Source organism: Buteo buteo, chromosome 18, assembly GCF_964188355.1.
Source record: "Buteo buteo chromosome 18, bButBut1.hap1.1, whole genome shotgun sequence".
NCBI classification, from domain to species: domain Eukaryota; kingdom Metazoa; phylum Chordata; class Aves; order Accipitriformes; family Accipitridae; genus Buteo; species Buteo buteo.
In genome coordinates, this window is record NC_134188.1 from 26241699 (window position 1) to 26261786 (window position 20088).

Here is a 20088-nt window from a genome sequence, read left to right on the forward strand (position 1 = left end):
GCTATTCTCAAAGAACTTTAGTGTGACAAGAAGACCCAAATGAATCTTGCATGTCCATTGTGCTAGGTGCTATACAGTGCATGTTACTTCTGTAGTCTTTCTTGGATATATGTAAATATGTGTATACCTGACCATAAAGGGTTTGTTGTTGTTGGTTTTTTTTGTTTGTTTGTTTGAGGCTTTTCCTGAACTGCAGCATTTGGGTCTGCTCTTTTCTGTTTTTTGAGTTTTGGTCTTCAAAGGACCTGGGTCTCACTCAGAGCCCTGTGAGCAGAGTGGCATTTGCACATCCATGTAAGGAACATGTGACTTGTAACACAGGTGGTAGCTAGGAAGGTATCGATCCACCGCCTCTTTTCCTTTCCTCTCCTCTTCTCTTTTCTCCCTATTTCTGTCACAGCGCTGCATAACCCCAGAAACTGTGGCAGAACTGTGGCGGCGAGTGTGCGTGCTGTGAACCACTGTGAGCTAACAAGGTACGTCTCCCCACAGGGAATGCCGGAGCAATGGGCACGTTTACTGCAGACTTCCAACATCACCAAGTCGGAGCAGAAGAAGAACCCCCAGGCAGTGCTGGATGTGTTGGAATTCTACAACTCCAAGAAGATCTCCAACAGCCAGAAGTACATGAGTTTCACAGGTACACAGTGATTGTCTCATATGGTTGTTTTGTCCAACCAGTAGCTCTGGAAGGAAAATGTGAATGAGATTCTCTAGCTGCTCAAGCACCCCTCTTCCTTTAAAATGCTGTTCTGTTAATCCTGAGGCCCAGCATAGCTGCAGAAGAGGTCAGTCAACTGGCTAACTCCCCAAAACACATAGGTTTTCTGAAACTTATAGCCAGCATCTGGAAGGCAGATCCCGGAGTGTTGTTGCTGGATTCCCAGTGATGAAAATCCATGGAGAAAACAGGCAGCTGAATTTTGCACCAGTTTCAGTTTCCACCATGGGTGTGGATGTTGCTTTGTGCATGCTTGGGGTGAGGGTCTCTCTGCTCCCATGTGCTGTGATTGAGGAATACGCCTGCTAGGTGCTTGATAACTGCTGGCCGGATTCCTCTGAAAATCAAAGCTGCTAAGGTTTTGTGCCTTCTTTGTATGGATTACCTGCCCAGTGGAGGACTCCGGCAGCTACCACTTCTTTTCCCTTTCAACTCTAACTTCTTCCCTTTCTAAATATTAATGCCTGCTTCAGTTCTTTTTAAGAGGATGGAGCCATGTCACCAGAACCGGTATTAATTAGGAATGCTCCAGGCAGGGATAAAAGCACAAATCTTCCCCATGTGTGCCTGGATAGTCAAACAAGAAGCCTACCAGTTGATTCATGGGATCCTCTGTTGCTATTCCAGGAAGTTTAGGTGGCCGAGACTGAACATCTTACAGGTCTTGGTCTAGCTGCAGTGCCTCTGCTGGTGATTTAGCCCATTGAAAATATTTTGTGTATATGGATGGAGGAGAGTATTCATTCAGGTGTTGCTCTGGGAAATTCCACCCTCCTGCAGCAGGGATTTGGGGCCCCTGCATTTATCTGCAGATTTTTTTACTCTCTATTCCCATATCTGCCAGGTGTCAGCTTGTTCTGGGTAGCTGAAGGTAGTGCCTAGGTTTGGGAGCAGCCTTTCTCCCTGCCCCTTCCGAAGGGAGCTTGTCCCTTTCTCCTCTCCCTGATGCTGCTGCATTTACAACTCATTTATTTATAATGGTATTGCTATCTGTCTCTTTCAGATAAATCAACGGAGGATTACAATTCATCTAATACATTGGTAAGCCTTATACTCGCATTCTGTCTCGAGTTTGGGGATTTAAAAACTTGCATAAAGTAGTTAACTACATGTAAACTTTTGGGTTGCTTAGTATTTTAAAATCTGAACTATATATATTTGTATATTGAATACATATTTATAAAAACAAGCATGCTCCTTTCACTTTTTTTTCTCAACTGAGGGAGAATCAGGTAGGCAGAAGTGGTTTTTAGTAGTGAAGAGAAATTAGTGAATTAATGAATAGAAAGGGTCCTGTTTTCATAAAGTCAATCTGTTCCTGTATGTAGAATTTTATAACTGCTCTGCTTTCAGGTTTTATGTCTCTAAACATCCGTGACATAACAAAGTTTAATTACTAACCTACAAGGTCTGATTGACCAAAACTAATGTTGATTAGTGTTGATTAACCAAACTAATCTCCAGCAGAAAAGGAAGTAAAAGGTTCTCTTCTTCTCTGCTTGACCTTTACTCTGACCTTACTAGGGCAGGCACCACTCCTGTTTGCTTTGTTAGGACACATGATACGTTTCTGTGTGTGCATGTGAAATGGAAGAAACAAAACTTTCAATTTGAGATGATTCCTAAAACCCCACAATTCCCTCATCTCTTGTTTTCTCACTGCCATGCCATTATCTAGAGTTGGCTTGTTCTGCTCCCTTCTGGAGGCAACACATTTAGGTCTGACTGTTTAGGACTCCCTGCAAAAAGAAAAGGAGAACGTTTCTGCTGTTGTTCATGATTACATGTCATTGTACATCAATCCTCAGGAGTTTAGAATATCTGAGGCTGTTGGATTTTAAAGTAAATCGTGAAGAAAGCAGTAGTTACCAGTCTACTGAGATAGCCTGATGTTTTTGGAAGACACTAGGTAGCCTTTAATTTTGGGGATATTCAGGAAATTCCCAGTACATAGGCGTTTTTTCTTGTTGCTTTTAACAGGTTAAGCTTTTGTGTTACGTCAAGTGCACTTTAGCAATTATATGTCAGGATGCTGGTGACTTCAAGTATTTTAGGTTCAGTGAAATACTGCATTGTTTTCCGCCTCTTTCAGAGAGTACTTTATTTTAATACTTTTTCCCCTGCTACTTTTGAGGAACTGATGATGCACAAGCAAAACTGGTCTAGTGGGCTGAGGATCTCACCAAGTTTATATTGAAATGTTTATAGTGTAAAGAATGCCATGAACTTCAAATTCAGTTTCAAATTTAAAAGGTTCAAAGTGACTTTGGTTTCTAATCTCAGTATCGCAAAAAATTCCAGGTAATTTTTTTAATCACTTGTAAAACTTGATTTTTTTTAAAAAATTGTTATTCCTATTTTTCATAAAATTTTCTTTTAGAAAGCAATTTTAAAAGGTATTTGAAAAGATTTTACCAGATTCTGCTTCCAAAAATCTTTCATTACTTAGTTCCCAGTCACAGTACCAAAGCTGGTGTTAACTTGACGTTCCAACTGTTAGAGAAAACATCAAGATTTTGATGCAAATTAAAACATTTAAAGACTGAAATGTCCAATCTGCATGATCCGGGTTTGAAGCAACCAGAAAACCAAAAAAGATGACGTAAACAGGGACAGATATTTCCAAACCCAGATGTTGTCCCTGGAATTGCTGGGTCTGCCATGTGGGTGTTGGGAAGGCAGTGAGAGAACCCAGGCAGGTGTCAAGTCCTTGGGAAGAGGATTGCCATCACGCAGGCAGATGACAAGCTCTGTCTGAACAGTTGCGTTGGGCAGTGCTGGACTGCCCCTCCATTTTCCATAAAGCCTCAGGATCTTTGGAGTTTTGAATTTTTCAGATATTGTAACTTGGTAGCCTGTTCTGATTATTATTTTTCTGCACTTGCTTCAATGCAGTCTCTGTTAGGAGCTTAATACAATGTTTGTGATTTTGTTTATAACAAGCGATTGGGTTTTTATTTTTGCTATTTGTGTAACCACATGGAGAATGTGAAGGCTGTCTCTGAGACCCCTGCAGTTCCCTCAGTGTCTGAAGATGAAGATGATGAAGATGATACAGCTCCACCCCCTGTGATAGCTCCACGACCTGAACACACAAAATCTGTGAGCAGAAATATTTCCTTCAGCCCCTGCCACTGCAGTCGCAGTTGGGTCTTGCCTGTGGCTCCTCATCCATGCTGCATGGCATGGTGCTGAGCCCTTCTTGGGAGGAGGACAGAGGAGGTGGGAGCCATTCCTTCTGGCAGAGCACCTTCATATTATCACCTGCCTAGTTGTGGGGGGGACAAGAGAGTCCTTGCTTAGTGACATTAGTTGTTAACAAAGTAGCTACAGAAATGCATCCCTGACAGCAACAAGAACAATAACGAGATGAATAGAAGTGTTTGAGTCATCTGACTTGTATTAATACATCTACATTTTTCTCAACAAAATTAGATATACACCCGCTCTGTGATAGACCCTCTTCCTCCTCCTACCAGAGACGTGGCCACCTCTCCTATTTCTTCTCCCTCGGAAAACAGCACAACGGCGCCTGATATGCTGGTCAGGAACACGGAGAAACAGAAGAAAAAGCCAAAAATGTCAGATGAAGAGATCTTGGAAAAATTAAGTATGTCTTTTTTTTTTTTTTTTTTTAATTAAATTCGAGGTCCTCCTGTGTTGATTTCCCAAAATCTTAATAAGCTGAAATGTTTTGACATTCCCATTTTGAGATCTCTTACTGAAGACATTGCGTTGTGACTGTGTGCCAAAATTAGGGGCAGATGTAAGAAGGGAGTATAAATGTAAGCTGAGCACCTGTGATGCCAACTGAAGTCCCTGGGGAGTTACAGATCCTCAGGCTCTGCAAAACAAGCCCTGAATAAGTAGCATCTACTTAACTATGAAGTCTGAGATTGTTCCACATCTTGATATTCTGTAGCTCTGGAGCATGGATGATTATATTGCAATGTTAGACATAGGGTGTCTAAAAGATGGAGAGAAAATTAGTGCATTCCTGAGTTCGCCTTCCACAATACCATGGTGTAAAGTGACATGGTTATTTTTAAGTGCCTTAACATTGTGCGGGTACCCAGATCAGTGGTGGTTTCTAAGAAAAATCCATCATGTCTCTTTGTTGTGTCCTAGTGTCTTTAACAGTCCCTACCTTCAGTTCAAGTGCTTCTCTGCTGCCTGGTATTTTTGAGTTATGCTGTGGCATATCCAGTATCTGAACCAGCTCTTCTGGGCAATTGATTGCTATCCTCCAGCCTGGGCCACTTTTTATTAGGGTAGAGCATTTCTCAGTCTTTGAACTACTAATCCTGTATTAATGACATATGTGCCTTGCTTGTCAGCTGATGTAAATTGTGTTAGCTCCCCTATGGTCAGGCTGGTCTCCTCAGTTGAGGGTATACCCTTAAAGGTCAGTATTTTATGAAGCAAAGACTAGTAGCTAGACGAGGGGAAAATTTAATCTGAGGGTATAACTTAAAAAAAAAAAATTAAAATGGCATCAGTGTACTTCATTCCTTTAAATAAAGCCTAAATTGAATTGATGGCATGTTAACTGGAAATGCTTGCTATTGGAAAACTTATAGCCATTGTTCTGAAACAGCAACTTCACTTACTTAATTAGCAGGACCTTTGTAGTATTAAGGATTTAACCATTTTTGTGACTGGGTAGGGCAAGCAGGGACTGTGGCAGGAAAAAGGTGCTATTCTAATACAAATACATTCACTTCTGTAATGAAGTGAAATATAAGTGCCACTCTTTAGGAGTGACAGGTGGCAGATGCACCTTCTGACACCTTGCTTGCTCCAGCAAGTGGTGTTCTGTGCTGAACTGATTCATTAGCATTGAGGGGTTTTGTTATAAATAGGTGGGTGTGTGTGAAGTTCAGTGGCTGCTGTTAGGTGTCAGCTTCTAGATTTGGACTGGTCAGAAGTAGGCGATGATCTTTAATCCTGTTGTAAACTGATGTTTTTCCACTGAGGGCAGTGGAGTTGTACTTGTGCAAAGACATGCAACCCTTTCATGTTTTGGTTTGACATGTGAATGAAATGACTAAAATCTTAAAGCATGCATATATATATATATTTACACATACTGAAGATGTGCAAAGGTTAAAAGGAAGCCGATAAATCTCCATCTCTTAGCATTAACACAGCATTGGTGCAAACATTAATGAATCCTCACCTGACTTTTTGGGAGGTAGGAAACATTACCCCATTTTACAGATGATGGCATTAAACAGGGCAAGACTGGCAACTGCCTCTTGCCACTGCAGCACTGTCCTGTCACTGCCATGGGGAAACATTTGCCTCAGTCTGAACTTGTAGCCCGTGTTAGGCTTTGAGGGAAAGTTTACAAACATTTGTTCAGAAATGCTTGCCCTCAGGGTGAACAGCACTGCTTCCACAATTGTACAGTGGGGTTTATATAGTCAGATTTCTCTCCCTGCCTTCCTCTCCAAACATGGACCATATTCCCTTGCCTTTGCCTCTGTCTGCCCTAAACCCTGTGGGTTTGGCTGGTCTCCAGCAGCATCTGAAAATAGCCTGCTCTTACTCTGCTTGCTACTGGATTTCTTGGCCTAGTGACCACGAGCAGTTTCTTTGCCAATATACATCTGTTTAGGCTCAGCCCTAGTCCCCTGTGAAAGCAGCACCATATGTTGGCAGCTTGAGTGACTTGCAAACACCAACTCAGATGCAACTCTGCATCCCTTGATCCTATTAGCCACCCTGGTGCTGTTAGAGAGGAGACTTGCTCCCAGCTAAGCTCTAGGAATTGTTGGCTCTGATTTCTTTAGCCTAAAAAGGGTGCGATTGCTGCCTGCCGTAGGGGTATTATGAGTATCAGTAAATGTTTGCAGGGAGCACTGAGTTTCAGTGATGCTCCTTTTGTGAGTTTCTCCAGTTTACCCTTTGGCAACCCACCATACAATTCGCAGGAGTCCAGCACCTCTATGTAGGCTGCCCACTGCCTGCCCTTGGGCTGAGAGCTCCCTCCCCTCATACAGAAAACATTGTGTTCCTCGTGAATACCAAATCCACCTTGAGCCTGAGTGGCCCTTCACCGCCTCGTGTTGCAGAACACCGTGCAAAGTGCTTTTCCCTCTGAGGGATGCAGTAATACGCTTTCTTCTGGCTGAACAGCCACATTAGGGGGGGAATGAGCTGAGATTGCCTTGGGTTGCTCTCCAAAAACAGAGCAATGCTGCAGTCGCATGGCAACTGCTGCTAAAACCTGTGCTGACTGTTGGGTTCCTAGAAAAGCAGCTGAGCATTGCCCAGGCCGGGGGGGGTTGACTCTGAAGGGTCTCTCCAGCTTCCCCCCTGTGTCTTGCAACCCAGTCATTGGGTCAGTAATGGCTATGGTCATACTGGTTCAGAAATGTCATAAATACTTTTGTTCTGCCAGAGATTGTCATGGTGTAGGGAAATCTTTGGCTAGATTTGCAACAGACTGTTGGCTCTAAGATAAATAAGGCCCTGGTCTCCAAATTCAGAGGACGCTGCAATGCAGGGGCATCTTAGGTCATCCAGTGTGTTGAAGCTGGCAGTGACTTTTAAGTTGCAGGTTTCCAGCAAATAATTGTACTTACATGTGTGAGGGCCATGTGTCCCCATCCTGTGCCTCGCAGTGTTCAGTCACCAGCTGCTAGTGAAGGTTAAATGTGCTTAATGTCTGTGTTCCACCATTTCTGAAGAGAAAATACCTGTGAGAGGGGAATGCCACAGCTGGTATGTGGGTAAATAACTGAGGACTTGCTTGGTGTTTGTGTGCCTCTTGATTTCTGGCAAGTAGTTCATGAGGCTCAGCAGAGCCTGCTGTGGCTGTGGGGCTGCTCTTCAAGTACAGTTGGTTCTTATAGCTATACGAAAAAGTACTTACAAAATCCTCTTGGGTTTTTTTTTTTGTAGGAAGTATTGTGAGTGTGGGCGATCCAAAAAAGAAGTACACATGTTTTGAGAAGATTGGACAAGGGTTAGTATATGCTCCTTCTCTGTCCTATACCTTTCCTTATGCTAAGAAGGAAGCACTGAAACCAGGCTAAGTTAGTCTGCTGGGAAAAGCTGTTGGTAATGCTTTGGAGAGTTTATTTTGTTTGGTTGTTTTTTTGTTTTCTTTTTCTTTTTTAATTCTGATTGTTTTGGTGGGTTCCACCCCCCCCAGCTCTTCTCCTTTTCCTGGCAAAGTCCTGAGTCACAGGGAGCGGGTTTTTTGTGTGATTGTGTTTTAATATAAGAAAATATGTCATTACATGATCAGGTTGCTAAGTATAGCTGCCAGCAGGGAAGGAACTGCTTATTTTCAGCACGCAAGACAATCTTCAAATTACAGATTTGCTTTCTGAATTAACTGTCCTCAACGTGGGTGTTGCGCCCCTCTTAGCAGGGTAGGGGGAAAGTAGGTGTTGTGGGAGAGGCTGTAGTGAGGCAAATCACTGAGAGATCTCCTGTCAGCTCCTGTGCTGAGGCTTAAACTCGAGTTTCCCTCACTACAAATGTGACATTTGTTTACTTTAGCTGATCCTATCTGCTTTGTAATCGTGTTGGGCAGTCTGCAAGCCAGGGCAGTGCAGTCATGCCAGTTTATACGGGATCAACTCATGGTCCTACAAGCTGTGCTAAGTTGCTGGTTTAGCAGCAAGGGTTTGGATGAGCATAGTGTCCCTTATTAGGAGCTTTGTTCCCCATAAATTCTTTAGCTTCTGTTCCAACAGCAGTCTTGGCTCGGAAGTATTTCAGATTAAATTTACCACTGGAATTATTGCATGAAAAGGAACAGGACTGAGAGCGCTTCAAAGAGACAAGTGGGAAGGGGCATGTGTTAAGCTCTCAGTCTTGCTATGAGGCACTAATAAGTGTTGGGTTTGGTTTTTGGTTTTTTTTTTTTTTTTCTTTTCTCTCTTTTGTTTAGAGCCTCAGGTACAGTTTACACGGCAATGGATGTGGCTACAGGACAGGAGGTAAGTGCTACCAGAATACCACAGCAGTGGATTTTGGATTGTGTCCTAAAAGTTCAAGTTGATGCAACAAAATAAAGACAATCTTTCAGGGGTTCATGACATCTTATTTTTAATGAGGTATTTATTTCCTTACTAATGAGGCATGGATGAGTGGTCTGAGCAAAGAACTGGAAAAAGTGATTTCTTAAGTTTTGATTCCTGAATCATTTCATATTTGTAAAGACTCTTTCTGTGACCACAAAGGCTAGAAGCAAATGTTCAGACTGGATAGTTTCTCAGTAGAAATTTATTTCTTTATCCCCATATCGAGTGCACCCTCAGCAAGTTTGCTGATGACACCAATCTGTGTGGTGTGGTCGACATGCTGGAGGGAAGGGATGCCATCCAGAGGGACCTGGACAGGCTTGAGAGGTGGGCCTGTGTGAACCTCATGTAGTTCAACAAGGCCAAGTGCAAGGTCCTGCACCTGGGTTGGAGCAATCCCAAGCACAAGTACAGGCTGGGCGATGAGTGGATTGAGCACAGCCCTGCAGAGAAGGACTTGGGAGTATTAGTGGATGAAAAACTGAATATGAGCCAGCAATGTGTGCTCGTAGCCCAGAAAGCCAACCGTGTCCTGGCCCGTATCAAAAGAAGTGGGGCTAGCAGGTTGAGGGCGGCAATTCTCCCCCACTACTCTGCTCTTGTGAGACCCTACCTGGAGTACTGCATTCAGCTCTGGGGGCCCCCAACTTAAGAAGGACATGGACCTGTTGGAGTGAGTTCAGAGGAGGGCCATGAAGGTGATCAGAGGGCTGGAGCACCTCTCCTATGAAGACAGGCTGGGAGAGTTGGGATTGTTCAGCCTGGAGAAGAGAAGGCTCTGGGGAGACCTTATAGCAGCCTTACCTAAAAGGGGCCTACAGGAAAGATGGGGAGGGACTCTTTAACAGGGAGTGTAGTGATAGGATGAGTGGTAATGTTGTTAAACTGAAAGAGGGCAGGTTTAGATTAGATATAAGGAAGAAAATGTTTACTGTGAGGGTGGTGAGGCACTGGCACAGGTTGCCCAGAGAGTGTGGATGCCTCATCCCTGGAAGTGTTCAAGGCCAGGTTGGATGGGGCTTTGAGCAACCGGGTTTAGCGGAAGGTGTCCCTGTCCATGGCAGGGGGGTTGGAACTAGAAGATCTTTAAGGTCCCTTCCAACCCAAACCACTCTGTGATTCTCTTTTATATGCCCTCTGCTCCTTTGCTTCCTACACTTACACTAGTTGACTTGCATAGAAATAGTTCCTCTCCCACCCTTTGCCCACTTGCTTTCTGCCCTTGAATTGAGAGACAAGGAATATCTGTCTGTCTCTTTTTTTTCCCCTTCTGAGTATTGAAAAGTGCCCTGCGTATTGCATGCATGCATAATAAACTAGTAGTGACGGATATGCAGTGTCTGTGGAAATGATTATTGCTAGATGGAGAATTTTTAAAGAGGAAAGTGTATGCATTATTCCAAATATATTTATGGAAGTCTGCAGCAATGTGTGTCTACTTTGCATTTGTACAATGTCACAGTTATCCACCAGTAAATTTCATAATTGTGCTTTTTGCTGAAACTCCTTCACCCCCTTTTCCAGTTCCTGAATTGTAAAATCATGGAATGGTTTGCGTTGGAAGGGACCTTAAAGATCATCTAGTTCCAACCCCCCTACCATAGACAGGGACACCTTCCACTAGACCAGGTTGCTCAAAGCCCCGTCCAACCTGGCCTTGAACACTGCCAGGGATGGGGCAGCCACAACTCTGTGGGCAACCTCTTCCAGTGCCTCACCACCCTCACTGTAAAGAATTTCCTCCTATATGGACTGCCTGCGGGAACTCACAGAGTTACTAAATGGCTGAGCAACCTGTGATGAAAAAGTGTTTTCCCACTTCAGGTGTATGTGGGACTGAAATAATCGACACTGGTACTGGTGGGTTTCTAGGGGACTTCTGTAATAATGCTTTACTTGCTCTTTCCTCACTGCAGGTTGCAATCAAACAGATGAATTTGCAGCAGCAGCCCAAAAAAGAACTGATTATTAATGAAATCCTTGTGATGAGGGAAAACAAAAACCCCAACATTGTCAACTACTTGGACAGGTATGTCATGATTTGAAGAGTTCACAAAAGGACTCTGGAAAACACTTCCTTGTCACTGTCTTAAGTGATCCTGGCACAGCTTAATGCAGGTGTAGGACAACTTTGCCTTGTTTAATGCATGTGGCAATATTGGGGTGTGGGTGGCTTGGTGGTCTTTCTCCATATCCTAGGAGAAACAAGTGTCTGAGTTGGTATTAGTGGGGTATCTAGGCTCTCTTTAGAGATGCTGGCAGCAAAGGCAGTAGCAGTATGCCGTCAGGACTCTGATTTACAGCTCTCCTTTTCCAAATTTGACACAACAAGCCATTTCCTTCCTGCTACTAGAGAAGAAATAGAAATAGTTTGAACTGTGTTATTTGTATTTGCTTTCCTCTTCCTCTTCTTTCCTCTTCCACTGAGCAATACTGGCATTCTGCTTGCAGAAGAGCAAACTCCTTCCAGGGTTAGATGCTAATCTTGTCTCTGTGGCTGTCCACTGAGGTTTTCTGCACAGTAGCATAACAGTGGTGGGGTGAATGACATGCAATGTATAACCAAGCAAGGCTCCTTTCTTGTGGGTGTGAAAAAGAGAGAAAAGGAGACCTGGTACAGACATAAGAACTCTTTGGAAGGCAGAGGGAACGGGGTTATTCCTTGCTCAGAGCTGGGCTTTTTGTGGCATGCTGTGGCACTCCTGCTCAGCTTTGGATATTTTATGTCCATAGGGGACAGCTCCTCCTTGAATCCCTGCTTCTCCTTACTGCAAGAGCTGCACCTCATAGCTTATCTATGTACAGACCTGCTCTGCTTGTTCTTGAGCTGATGTCCCTTGGACCACAACAATAATAGAGCAGAAGCGAGCAGCACAGTGGCTTCTGTGCTGAGTGTAAACTGTTTTTAAAATAAATATACGTAGCTGTGAAAATTCTGGTCACTATAGCTCAAGGCAGTAAAATACCCAAGTCTGCAAACAAACGTGGCTGTGAGAGCTCTTCCCCGCAGGATGTTAACACTGTATGTAAGAGTTATAGTAGTAGTGCAGCAGTCATCAGCTCTTTGGAGGTTGACTGCCTTAGAGCAACTGGTAAATGTGCTTCTTTGGGGGTAGGGAGCTACCTTTGAAAGTGTAAGAAATTCTTGCATCTCCCCTGTTTGAATTTCAGGAAACAGTCACAATCTGTCAGCATTGAAATCTGGGGTGTACTGAAAGCCCAACAGGCAAAAGTGTTGCATGGTGGCTTGAATTCACCATCAACATAACATTGGTGCATTGTGTCAAGCCCGCATCATTGACCTTATGTTAAAGATATAGCTAGTTCCAGTCGAGCTGCAGAAGGATTTTCAGTCTGCTGCACTCAACATCAGAATCTAGTGGTCCTGATGAACGATGGGTTTGGCTTATTGTAAAGAGTGCCAAGATAGGGTGAGCTGCAGGCTTTAATCCTGGCAGACTTTTTTTTTTTTTTTTTTTTTTTTGAAGGTGCAATGGAGGGATGTGACCTAGAATGTCTTTTGGAAATCTGAGAGAGTATTTGCACACTTGTTTGCTCTGCGTGTGTATCAAAATCTTATCAGCTGTTTCTTTATCAGGTTTCTTTAACAGGCTTTTAATGTCTTAGCCAAACAAAGTACTTGTATACTGCAACATCATTTGTGATGCTGAATTTATATGGTGCTGTGTCCTATGCACGGCTGTAAAGAGCTACTTTGTTGACGTCTGCTTTGTTGAAGAAGGTCTGCTCCTGGAATTTTGTGGAAGGGGTGTGGACCCAGGGAAGTGATGCTGGGCGGGTGCTCTCTTCTTAGAAAGAGCAGAAGGTTATCACCTGTGTAAAATGAAACAAGTGGTAAAGAAGACTTAAGAATTGAATCTGGGCTGAAACTCTTTCTTTCTCCTGGCTGATTAGAGGCTTTGTTTTGGCAAAACTGTTTGAGACGCACGTTCTTCCCATTAGAGAGAGCATCGCTGAGTACATGCACTTGCCTTGTCTAGCCAGTACATCCCAGCTGTAGGGTAGCTGCACGTCCTGCTCTCTTGTTCAAACTTCCAGCAACAAAAGCTGCTGCTTTTGTCCTCCACTTTCTCTCACTAATCTTTTTCAGAGGGATTAGCTTTTGTTTGAGTGCTGCAAATGGACAGAGCGGCAACTAGGATGAACATGGTTCTTCTTGTGGCTATTATGCCACTTCAGCTTTGCAACTGCAGGATCCTGTTGCTGGGGAGCTGCGTCCCTCCTGCCTGGCCTAATGTGCCTCTTCGCTTCCTGAGTGCTGAATTAAGCTGATGTTTGAATACTGCATGCTGGCTTCTGCCTACTGCTGTTGCAGAAGGAAATATGAGGAAGGATGTGCTTGCTACTGTGGGACCTGGTTTCTTTTTTGCGGTTCTGTGTTTGACAGCATCTCCCCTTCTGGGTCCCTAATGGGAGCTGCAAGATAATTATCAGTATAAACCAGCTCTCTCGCTTCTCTTTGCCTCAGCTCCTGCCCTTATGCAAGGGTTTCCTGTGCTTTATCCTCTCTTAAGCTGCATGGCCTGCTTGCTTGTGGTTAAGAGGTCTGGCTGGTTTACTGTCCCCCCTAAACATCACTGTGCAAATAGTGCATTTATGCTTCAGACAGCTTTGCTGCTGCAGTATAAGTGACCAGTGTTGCACGAAGGTGTGCTATGACATTTAAGATAATGACATGGCCTAATTCAGCTGTACTTAAGAGCTGAATTTAGAAGCATCCGGCTCTGAAGACAGTGACCCTAGTTTTCCTGTGCAGACAAGCAGCCACTTGTGCTGAGTTACCTTCTGGAGGTGCCAGTTTCTTTCTACTGTGTGAAAGAGGCCCTCGCTGCCCTGCTTCTAACCTCAGGCATCTAAACACAGGCATCAGATGCCCAGTGTTTGGCAAAGTAAACTCCTGCCCTTTGGTTTCTTCTCTTTCTGAAGAACTCTCCATATCCTAATAAACTCCACAAATCCTCACTTTAAGTGGTAACCACTGTTAACCCTCACCCCAACCCCAAACTCAGCTACGTCTGGAAAGTCAATGAATAAAGCTGAAGATGTACAACAGTCATGGTCCAAGAAAAGACTGATTTCTTTCCAGGCTAACTTCATGTTTGCATGTTGGAGGCATGTTACTGGTGCAGCAATCTATAAGGAATGATCTTGCTCTTCTGGGCAAAATGGAATTTTGTGAAGCTTATCTATAAAAAAGGGCTATGACTGACTGGTGTGTGTTTGTGATAGGAAGGGCTTGGTGGACAGCTTCCTAAAGGTATCTAAGTGGAAGCTGAGGAACACCTTACAGGAGCAGGCATTACCTGCTTTTGCCAATGGATGAAGAGAAGGCTGTAGACCACCTCTTCCTTCCTCAAAGACTTTCATCAGCTTGTTTTTACTGCCAGCCTTGTTTTGGAAGGTGATTGTGGGTGACAAGGTGTGACACCATGCTATGCCTGACATCACATGGAGAGCAGCACGTAGGTGTATGGACTTTTCCTGGTGGTGTCTCCAGAACTGCTGAGAGTGGGTTTGAGTCAAGCCTACAGAAGGCAGCTCAGTGACTAAAACCGGCTTTTGCTGCAGCAAGAAAGTGAAAAGACCCCCAAGATGATACCACCCAGTCTTGTGAAATGACATTTGCTTGGCTGCAGCTAGTGGGGAGCCACCATTAATTTCACCTCCCTGTGTGTTATGTCAGATCTATCAATTATTGAGGTGCCTGGGTCTTGGCACATGCCTTTGGCTGCTCATGGCACAGCTTTGGTTCACAGTGTGGTTCTTGGCTTGCTCCATCCCTTTTGGCTGCGGAGAGATACCAGCTTGCTCCCAGCATGTGTAACCTGAGATTGTCACACAGGACCGGTGGAGCTCATTCTGTACCCATCCTTACAGTCAAGTGGATTGGGGCTGCAGAGGGTGCTAGTGGCAATGAAGGGAAGCATTGTGATGTCCAGGGTGACACTGATTTGTTGAGAGGGTGCTGATAAAATCTGGAGAGAGCCTGGCTTGGCAGAAGTGATGAAGAAGTAGCAACAGCATAGGGGGAGGAAGGAAGTCCGTGGATGGAGTGACTTTCAGAACCGATTAGAAGGTAGCTGACCCACAGTGTTGGCAAGAGTGCTTCTGAAAGCAATTCTGCTGCTCCTCTCTCACTTTGGGGGGCTGCTGTGCAGGTGATATTGCTTTTGATGGAGTCTGTGCTGCGGGGGAAAAACTGCCAGTGTATCAACTTCTGTTCCATAGTGGAGTTGGAGACCTGTCTGCTGCAGGAGCATAGCCCTATGTCCTTGGGCTCTGTATCCTGAAAGAAACTCCGGACTCTGCCTCCCTGCATAGTCTTCAGCATCACCAAACCAAGATATCATCTTTGTCTCCAATAATAAAAGCTCTCCACAACTGTAACACTTCTGTCACACAGCTCAGGCTACAGTTCTTATTTTGGGGGAATTTTTTCATCAGCTCAGGTGTTGGCAGTGTGTCCTTTTGGGGTCAAAGCGCACCTCCTGCCCACTCCTGTGATGTCTTACTCATATCTGTCATTGTGTTGATGTTTTTCTAGATGGGCCCAAGAAGGTAGAGGTGGTTGGTCGTTTGGGTTGCTTTATTTTTTTTTTTAAATGAGTTAATGCTGAAGTCTTCATACCAGGTCTTCTACTTTTAGACATGAGCGCACACACTCCCAGCAGAGAATTATATCCCAAATGGCTGAGAAAACTCACCCTCATCTCAGCTGTCTCCTCCCCATCTTCCTACAGGCCTTTTTGGACAAGACCTGCCATTTTGGGCTTTCATTTTTTAAGTCTTTAGAATTGCTATTGCAACCAGCAAGATGTTCTCATTTGCCCTTATGAATGGTTCTGAATTTTTCAGACAAAACCCCAAACTAGTTTGGCAACATAAAAAAGATTGAGGTGATTTTCAAATGCATGATGCTTAAAAAAAAAAGTCTTCTTTCTTTGTTGTTCATGGGCAACCATCCATTGTGTTACCCAGGATTGTCCCTGGGCCTAGGCAAAGTAGGAAGTTGCTTAGGACAGCAGGATGCCAGCAGTAACGAAGCAGCCCCCAGCTACTTCTGATGCAGGAGCCCTCAAAAGCCATGCTGTGTGCCAAATGTCTGGACTGCATGCTTGGACCCCGTCTTTAACTAGTAGCTCTTCGCTTTCTCTCCCAGCAGCAGCAGGAGTTGTAAGGTTGGGTGTCCATCTTTACTCTGGGCCCTTTCCATGGCAGAAAAATTCAGCCTTGCTTTTACGGCCAGGAAACTTGTAGCCTGCTCTCCCATTACCTCTCTTTGACTTTCTGTGCTCACCCTTCTCTCTGCTCATTCAGGTTGTGATCAGATCCTCCCATGTACAGAAAGTACCATGAGTACCTGGTGCCCCAGTACTGTTAAATGTACTGCTCAAACCTCATGGTTTCTCTGTGCTTCTAAGACAGCCTTAAAACCCAGTGCCTTCTGGCTATGTAAACAGTGGTGTGCTCATACCTGCTGATTTTAAAATCTGGTTTTGGCTCCTCAGTTACCTTGTAGGAGAAGAGCTCTGGGTGGTCATGGAGTACTTGGCAGGAGGCTCCCTAACAGATGTTGTGACAGAGACCTGCATGGATGAAGGACAAATCGCAGCTGTGTGCCGAGAGGTAAAGTGGCACTCATGCTCAGAGGGAGCTGTGATTGGGAAGGGGGCACGGGCTTTCCGTGACCTGTCATTGGCTCCAGAGGAATAGCTGTCTCCAGCTTCTGTAATGCAACAGTCATTCTTTCAGAGGATAGTTTTCATCTGGGAGGTTGCAGCATGCAATCCTAACGCAAGTCTAACATGTTTCACCCTGGAGGGAGGACTGAAGTGCAAAATGGGGTTAGAATCCCCTTGGTTATGCCTGTTCTCCAGGTCTTTTGGGACTAACTTGTCCTCTTAGGACCTGCTGATCCCAGTGGGCTATCTCTCTGTAGCCCTGTACGTACTGAATATATGAAAGACTCTAAGACACTAAGCCTTTGCTACTCAAAATGCATGTTGTTAGAGTCCATTAGTTGGCTAATTGTGACTGGTGAATAATTTCATGCACAGTAAGAATCTCTCTTTTTTTTTTTTTTTTTTTTCCCCCAGTGTCTCCAAGCTCTGGAATTTCTCCATTCAAACCAAGTTATTCACAGAGACATCAAGAGTGACAACATCCTGCTGGGAATGGATGGCTCTGTCAAACTAAGTATGTGGGGAACGTTGCTAGTGATGACTTGAGTTATCAATGCAGGCCTGTTATCTGCTCTGGGCCAGGCCTATTAGGGAGATGGGTGTTTGAGAAGCTTGATGCTGTGGCAATGAAGAGGCTGTAGAAATGCTCCTATAGGTATTTTTGTGGCGTTGGTTGTAATGGAGATGGGCAAGCATGAATCCTTGTGAACTGATACGAGACTCAAAGTGAGGTTTGGGGTTTGTTTAGCTTTGAGCCATCTGTTTTTGTGGACTAAAATAACGGTATTTTAATGCTACTCCAGTCCAGAAAGTGGGGTTTGAAAGTGTAAGGCCAGAAGTCTTTATTTGTGAGCGAGCTCTTCAGTCTGGAAAGTACTGCAGGTACTTGGGGGGCAGGGGGAGTGGAGGGAGAATTGAAAACTGTGTAACTAGAAAACATTTAATCTTACAACACCAACCCAGACTGGACTCTAAATGTTGTTTGCTACTTGTGTTATCACTAGTAATGAAGACCTTGAGGCTGTTCTGCCCCTTGGGTGCTAAGGTAGCTGTTGTGCTTGTCATTGTCCATGCAGAGATAAGTCTGGGAACCAGTGCATGATTATCTTCCACCTATAGCTTTAACAGAATTGTGCTTCCTTTCTCTCCCTCACCATTCTGTTGGCTAGCACCCAACAGGCATAAATAAATCTATTTTTGTCTGCAGTGACAGCAGATATGACTCAAAATTCACACAGTGCAGATATGCTGAGTAAGAAGGTGGGGTTTTTGTGCACATAATTGCTTTTTAGACTAAAGCTGTACTTTGGTACAATCAGATGGTACAGTGCTAGCGATGAATAGCTGATCAGGGCCAAAGTGCTCTGTTCTTATGGAATAACTTCTTTGAGCACAGTATGTAGGTACTGGACTGTAGTTTAAAGTTAGAAAAGTCCCTGTGGATATGATGCAGTAACCTTCTGGACCTGAGCTGCTTATTGGCTCTACTGGAAATTTGCTCTGTTTATGAACCATATGTACCTTTCCTGGTTGTTACCCTTGATGAAAACTCAGCTAGGGATCAGTTTAATTTTCATCATTCTGCCTAAAATTAGACCTGTGGTGCCATAGGGGGTCAGGATGGACAGTGCGTCTTGCTGTGTTGATTCTGCTGGGCTCACAAGAACAGAATTAGTTTTCTTTTGGTAAGTCAAATACAAATAAGACACAGGGCCCAGCAATCTTTGTGTGAAGGCTTTCCATCTTTCTGCCTATTTAAAGAAAATAATCAGTATAAATTTAGGTACTTTAAACTTCTTCTGAATACTGTTTGCTCTGTAAAGCAAATCCTGTTTGAGGGATGGTATATCTACTGGGGAAGTAATATCTCTGGGACTGAAAATACCACCAGACAATACAGTATGTGGTCTGGGGGGTGTATCTAGATCAGACTGTGCATTAATTTCTATTTTCACACACCCAGGAACAGTCTTTAGACCATATATTACATAGTGTATTACAGCTGCATAATGCTGCAAACACAGTGAAGTGTCTCAACTTCCATATATGGTTATTTACTAATCCCCATCGTTCACATAGACAAGTCAGCAGCTCTGTAATCCTTGTGGCCTCAGTGAGTCAGATTTAGAAATTTACCTCTCAACACTGTCTTCTATATTAGTCACAAAACCACCCCTCCTTTCACAGTTGCAGCAGCAACACACCAGACACTGCAGCAGAGTAACATAATGTGTACTACAGTTCTGGCATCAGTAAGCGTTGTTTTTGGAGAAACTTGCTGATTTCTATGTTTGTTTCTTCCCCCTCCTCTTTAATTTCTCAGCTGACTTCGGCTTCTGTGCCCAGATCACTCCTGAGCAGAGCAAACGCAGCACCATGGTGGGGACCCCGTACTGGATGGCACCTGAAGTGGTGACGCGGAAAGCATATGGGCCCAAAGTGGATATCTGGTCGCTGGGGATAATGGCCATCGAGATGATCGAAGGAGAGCCCCCCTACCTCAATGAGAACCCCTTGAGAGTAAGCAAGGACCTTGTGCCCTCAGGTCTTCACTAAGCCTGCTGGTGAAAGTAGGCTCTAAAGGAGGCAGGTGAATCCCCCAGTGCGGTTTCACCACCTGCAGCCCTGTATCTCCTTAGATGTCACAGTGAGAAGATTGAGCTAGTTTTAGTTAAAAGCCACAGTTTGCCCTGGGTAGGAGAGGTGGGGGTTCTTCCTGTTCAGACCCTCTGGTCAGCTCTGATGAGTTAGATCACGCACACTCGTAATTTCCCACTTTCTGGAGATGCCAATATAGGCAGAAAGAGTACCTGATGGTACCAAAGTGGCTGACTTCTTGAATCCTTGTGTCCTGTGAGTGGGGAAGAGTTCTCCTTGAGTTCAAAAATATGTCATGTTACCATTCTATGAACGGAGCTTTGTGCTACTGGCAGATTGTTCCTCCTTACATGCTCCAAATAAAGCTACAAGCTTAATAAGCCTTTAGACAGGGCTTAAGCCTCCAGATGTCTTTTCCTGGTTTAGTTTTTAATGAAAGAGGAGATGCTGTCAGTTTGTAGGGACATAACTGCTTTTAATATAAGCCAGGTTTATGGCTTCTCCCTCAGCTGCACAGGATAAGGTGATCTAGAAAAACTTGGTTTAACTTTTTTTTCTCCATCTCTTGCACTGGAAGTGATTTTTGGGAGAGAAGACCAGCAGCAAAAAAGAGTGAAAGGAAAAGAAACCTGGTGTTTGAGTTAAACAAGGGTGGCTAAGCGACAATACTTTGGCCTCATTTAACTCAGCTTGTGCCAATTCCCAGGCTATCAGACTGCTCCCAAGGGATGTGCTGAGTGATGTGCTCAAAGGACCTGCATATTAACAAGTCTCTGACAGATTTCCGTTTCCTTTGAAAATCCATCCAGGAAGTTTCTTGCATGAAATCCTGAAATGGATGAATTCTGAGTCCCTTGATTCTCGGGGTGGGGGGAGTGGGTGGCGGTGCATGTGAATGCTTCCTCCCCAAGCAGTAGCAAAACTGCTTCTTTCTACAGGATGTTAAAAACTGCTTGAGGGTCTGCTGGACATCTTTTGTAAGGAGCCAACTGTACCTTTATAGTATTGACTTTTTAGGCCTTGT

The 20088-nt window shown here is 44.2% G+C and overlaps 1 protein-coding gene across 6 annotated transcripts in view; it reads left to right on the top strand.

The window, feature by feature from the left end:
* Nucleotides 1-20088, top strand: part of PAK1 (p21 (RAC1) activated kinase 1) — a 76083-nt gene that overhangs the window by 48282 nt on the left and 7713 nt on the right. For 5 of the 6 annotated variants that reach the window (XM_075050206.1, XM_075050208.1, XM_075050209.1 and 2 more), the window contains 10 exons: nt 493-640; nt 1725-1762; nt 3707-3823; nt 4157-4331; nt 7631-7694; nt 8631-8679; nt 10680-10792; nt 16293-16410; nt 16881-16980; nt 18790-18986. In XM_075050206.1, coding sequence (XP_074906307.1) covers nt 493-640; nt 1725-1762; nt 3707-3823; nt 4157-4331; nt 7631-7694; nt 8631-8679; nt 10680-10792; nt 16293-16410; nt 16881-16980; nt 18790-18986 — 1119 coding nt within the window. The remainder of the gene's footprint in view (nt 1-492; nt 641-1724; nt 1763-3706; nt 3824-4156; nt 4332-7630; nt 7695-8630; nt 8680-10679; nt 10793-16292; nt 16411-16880; nt 16981-18789; nt 18987-20088) is intronic. The other variant, XM_075050211.1, reaches the window with a different exon arrangement.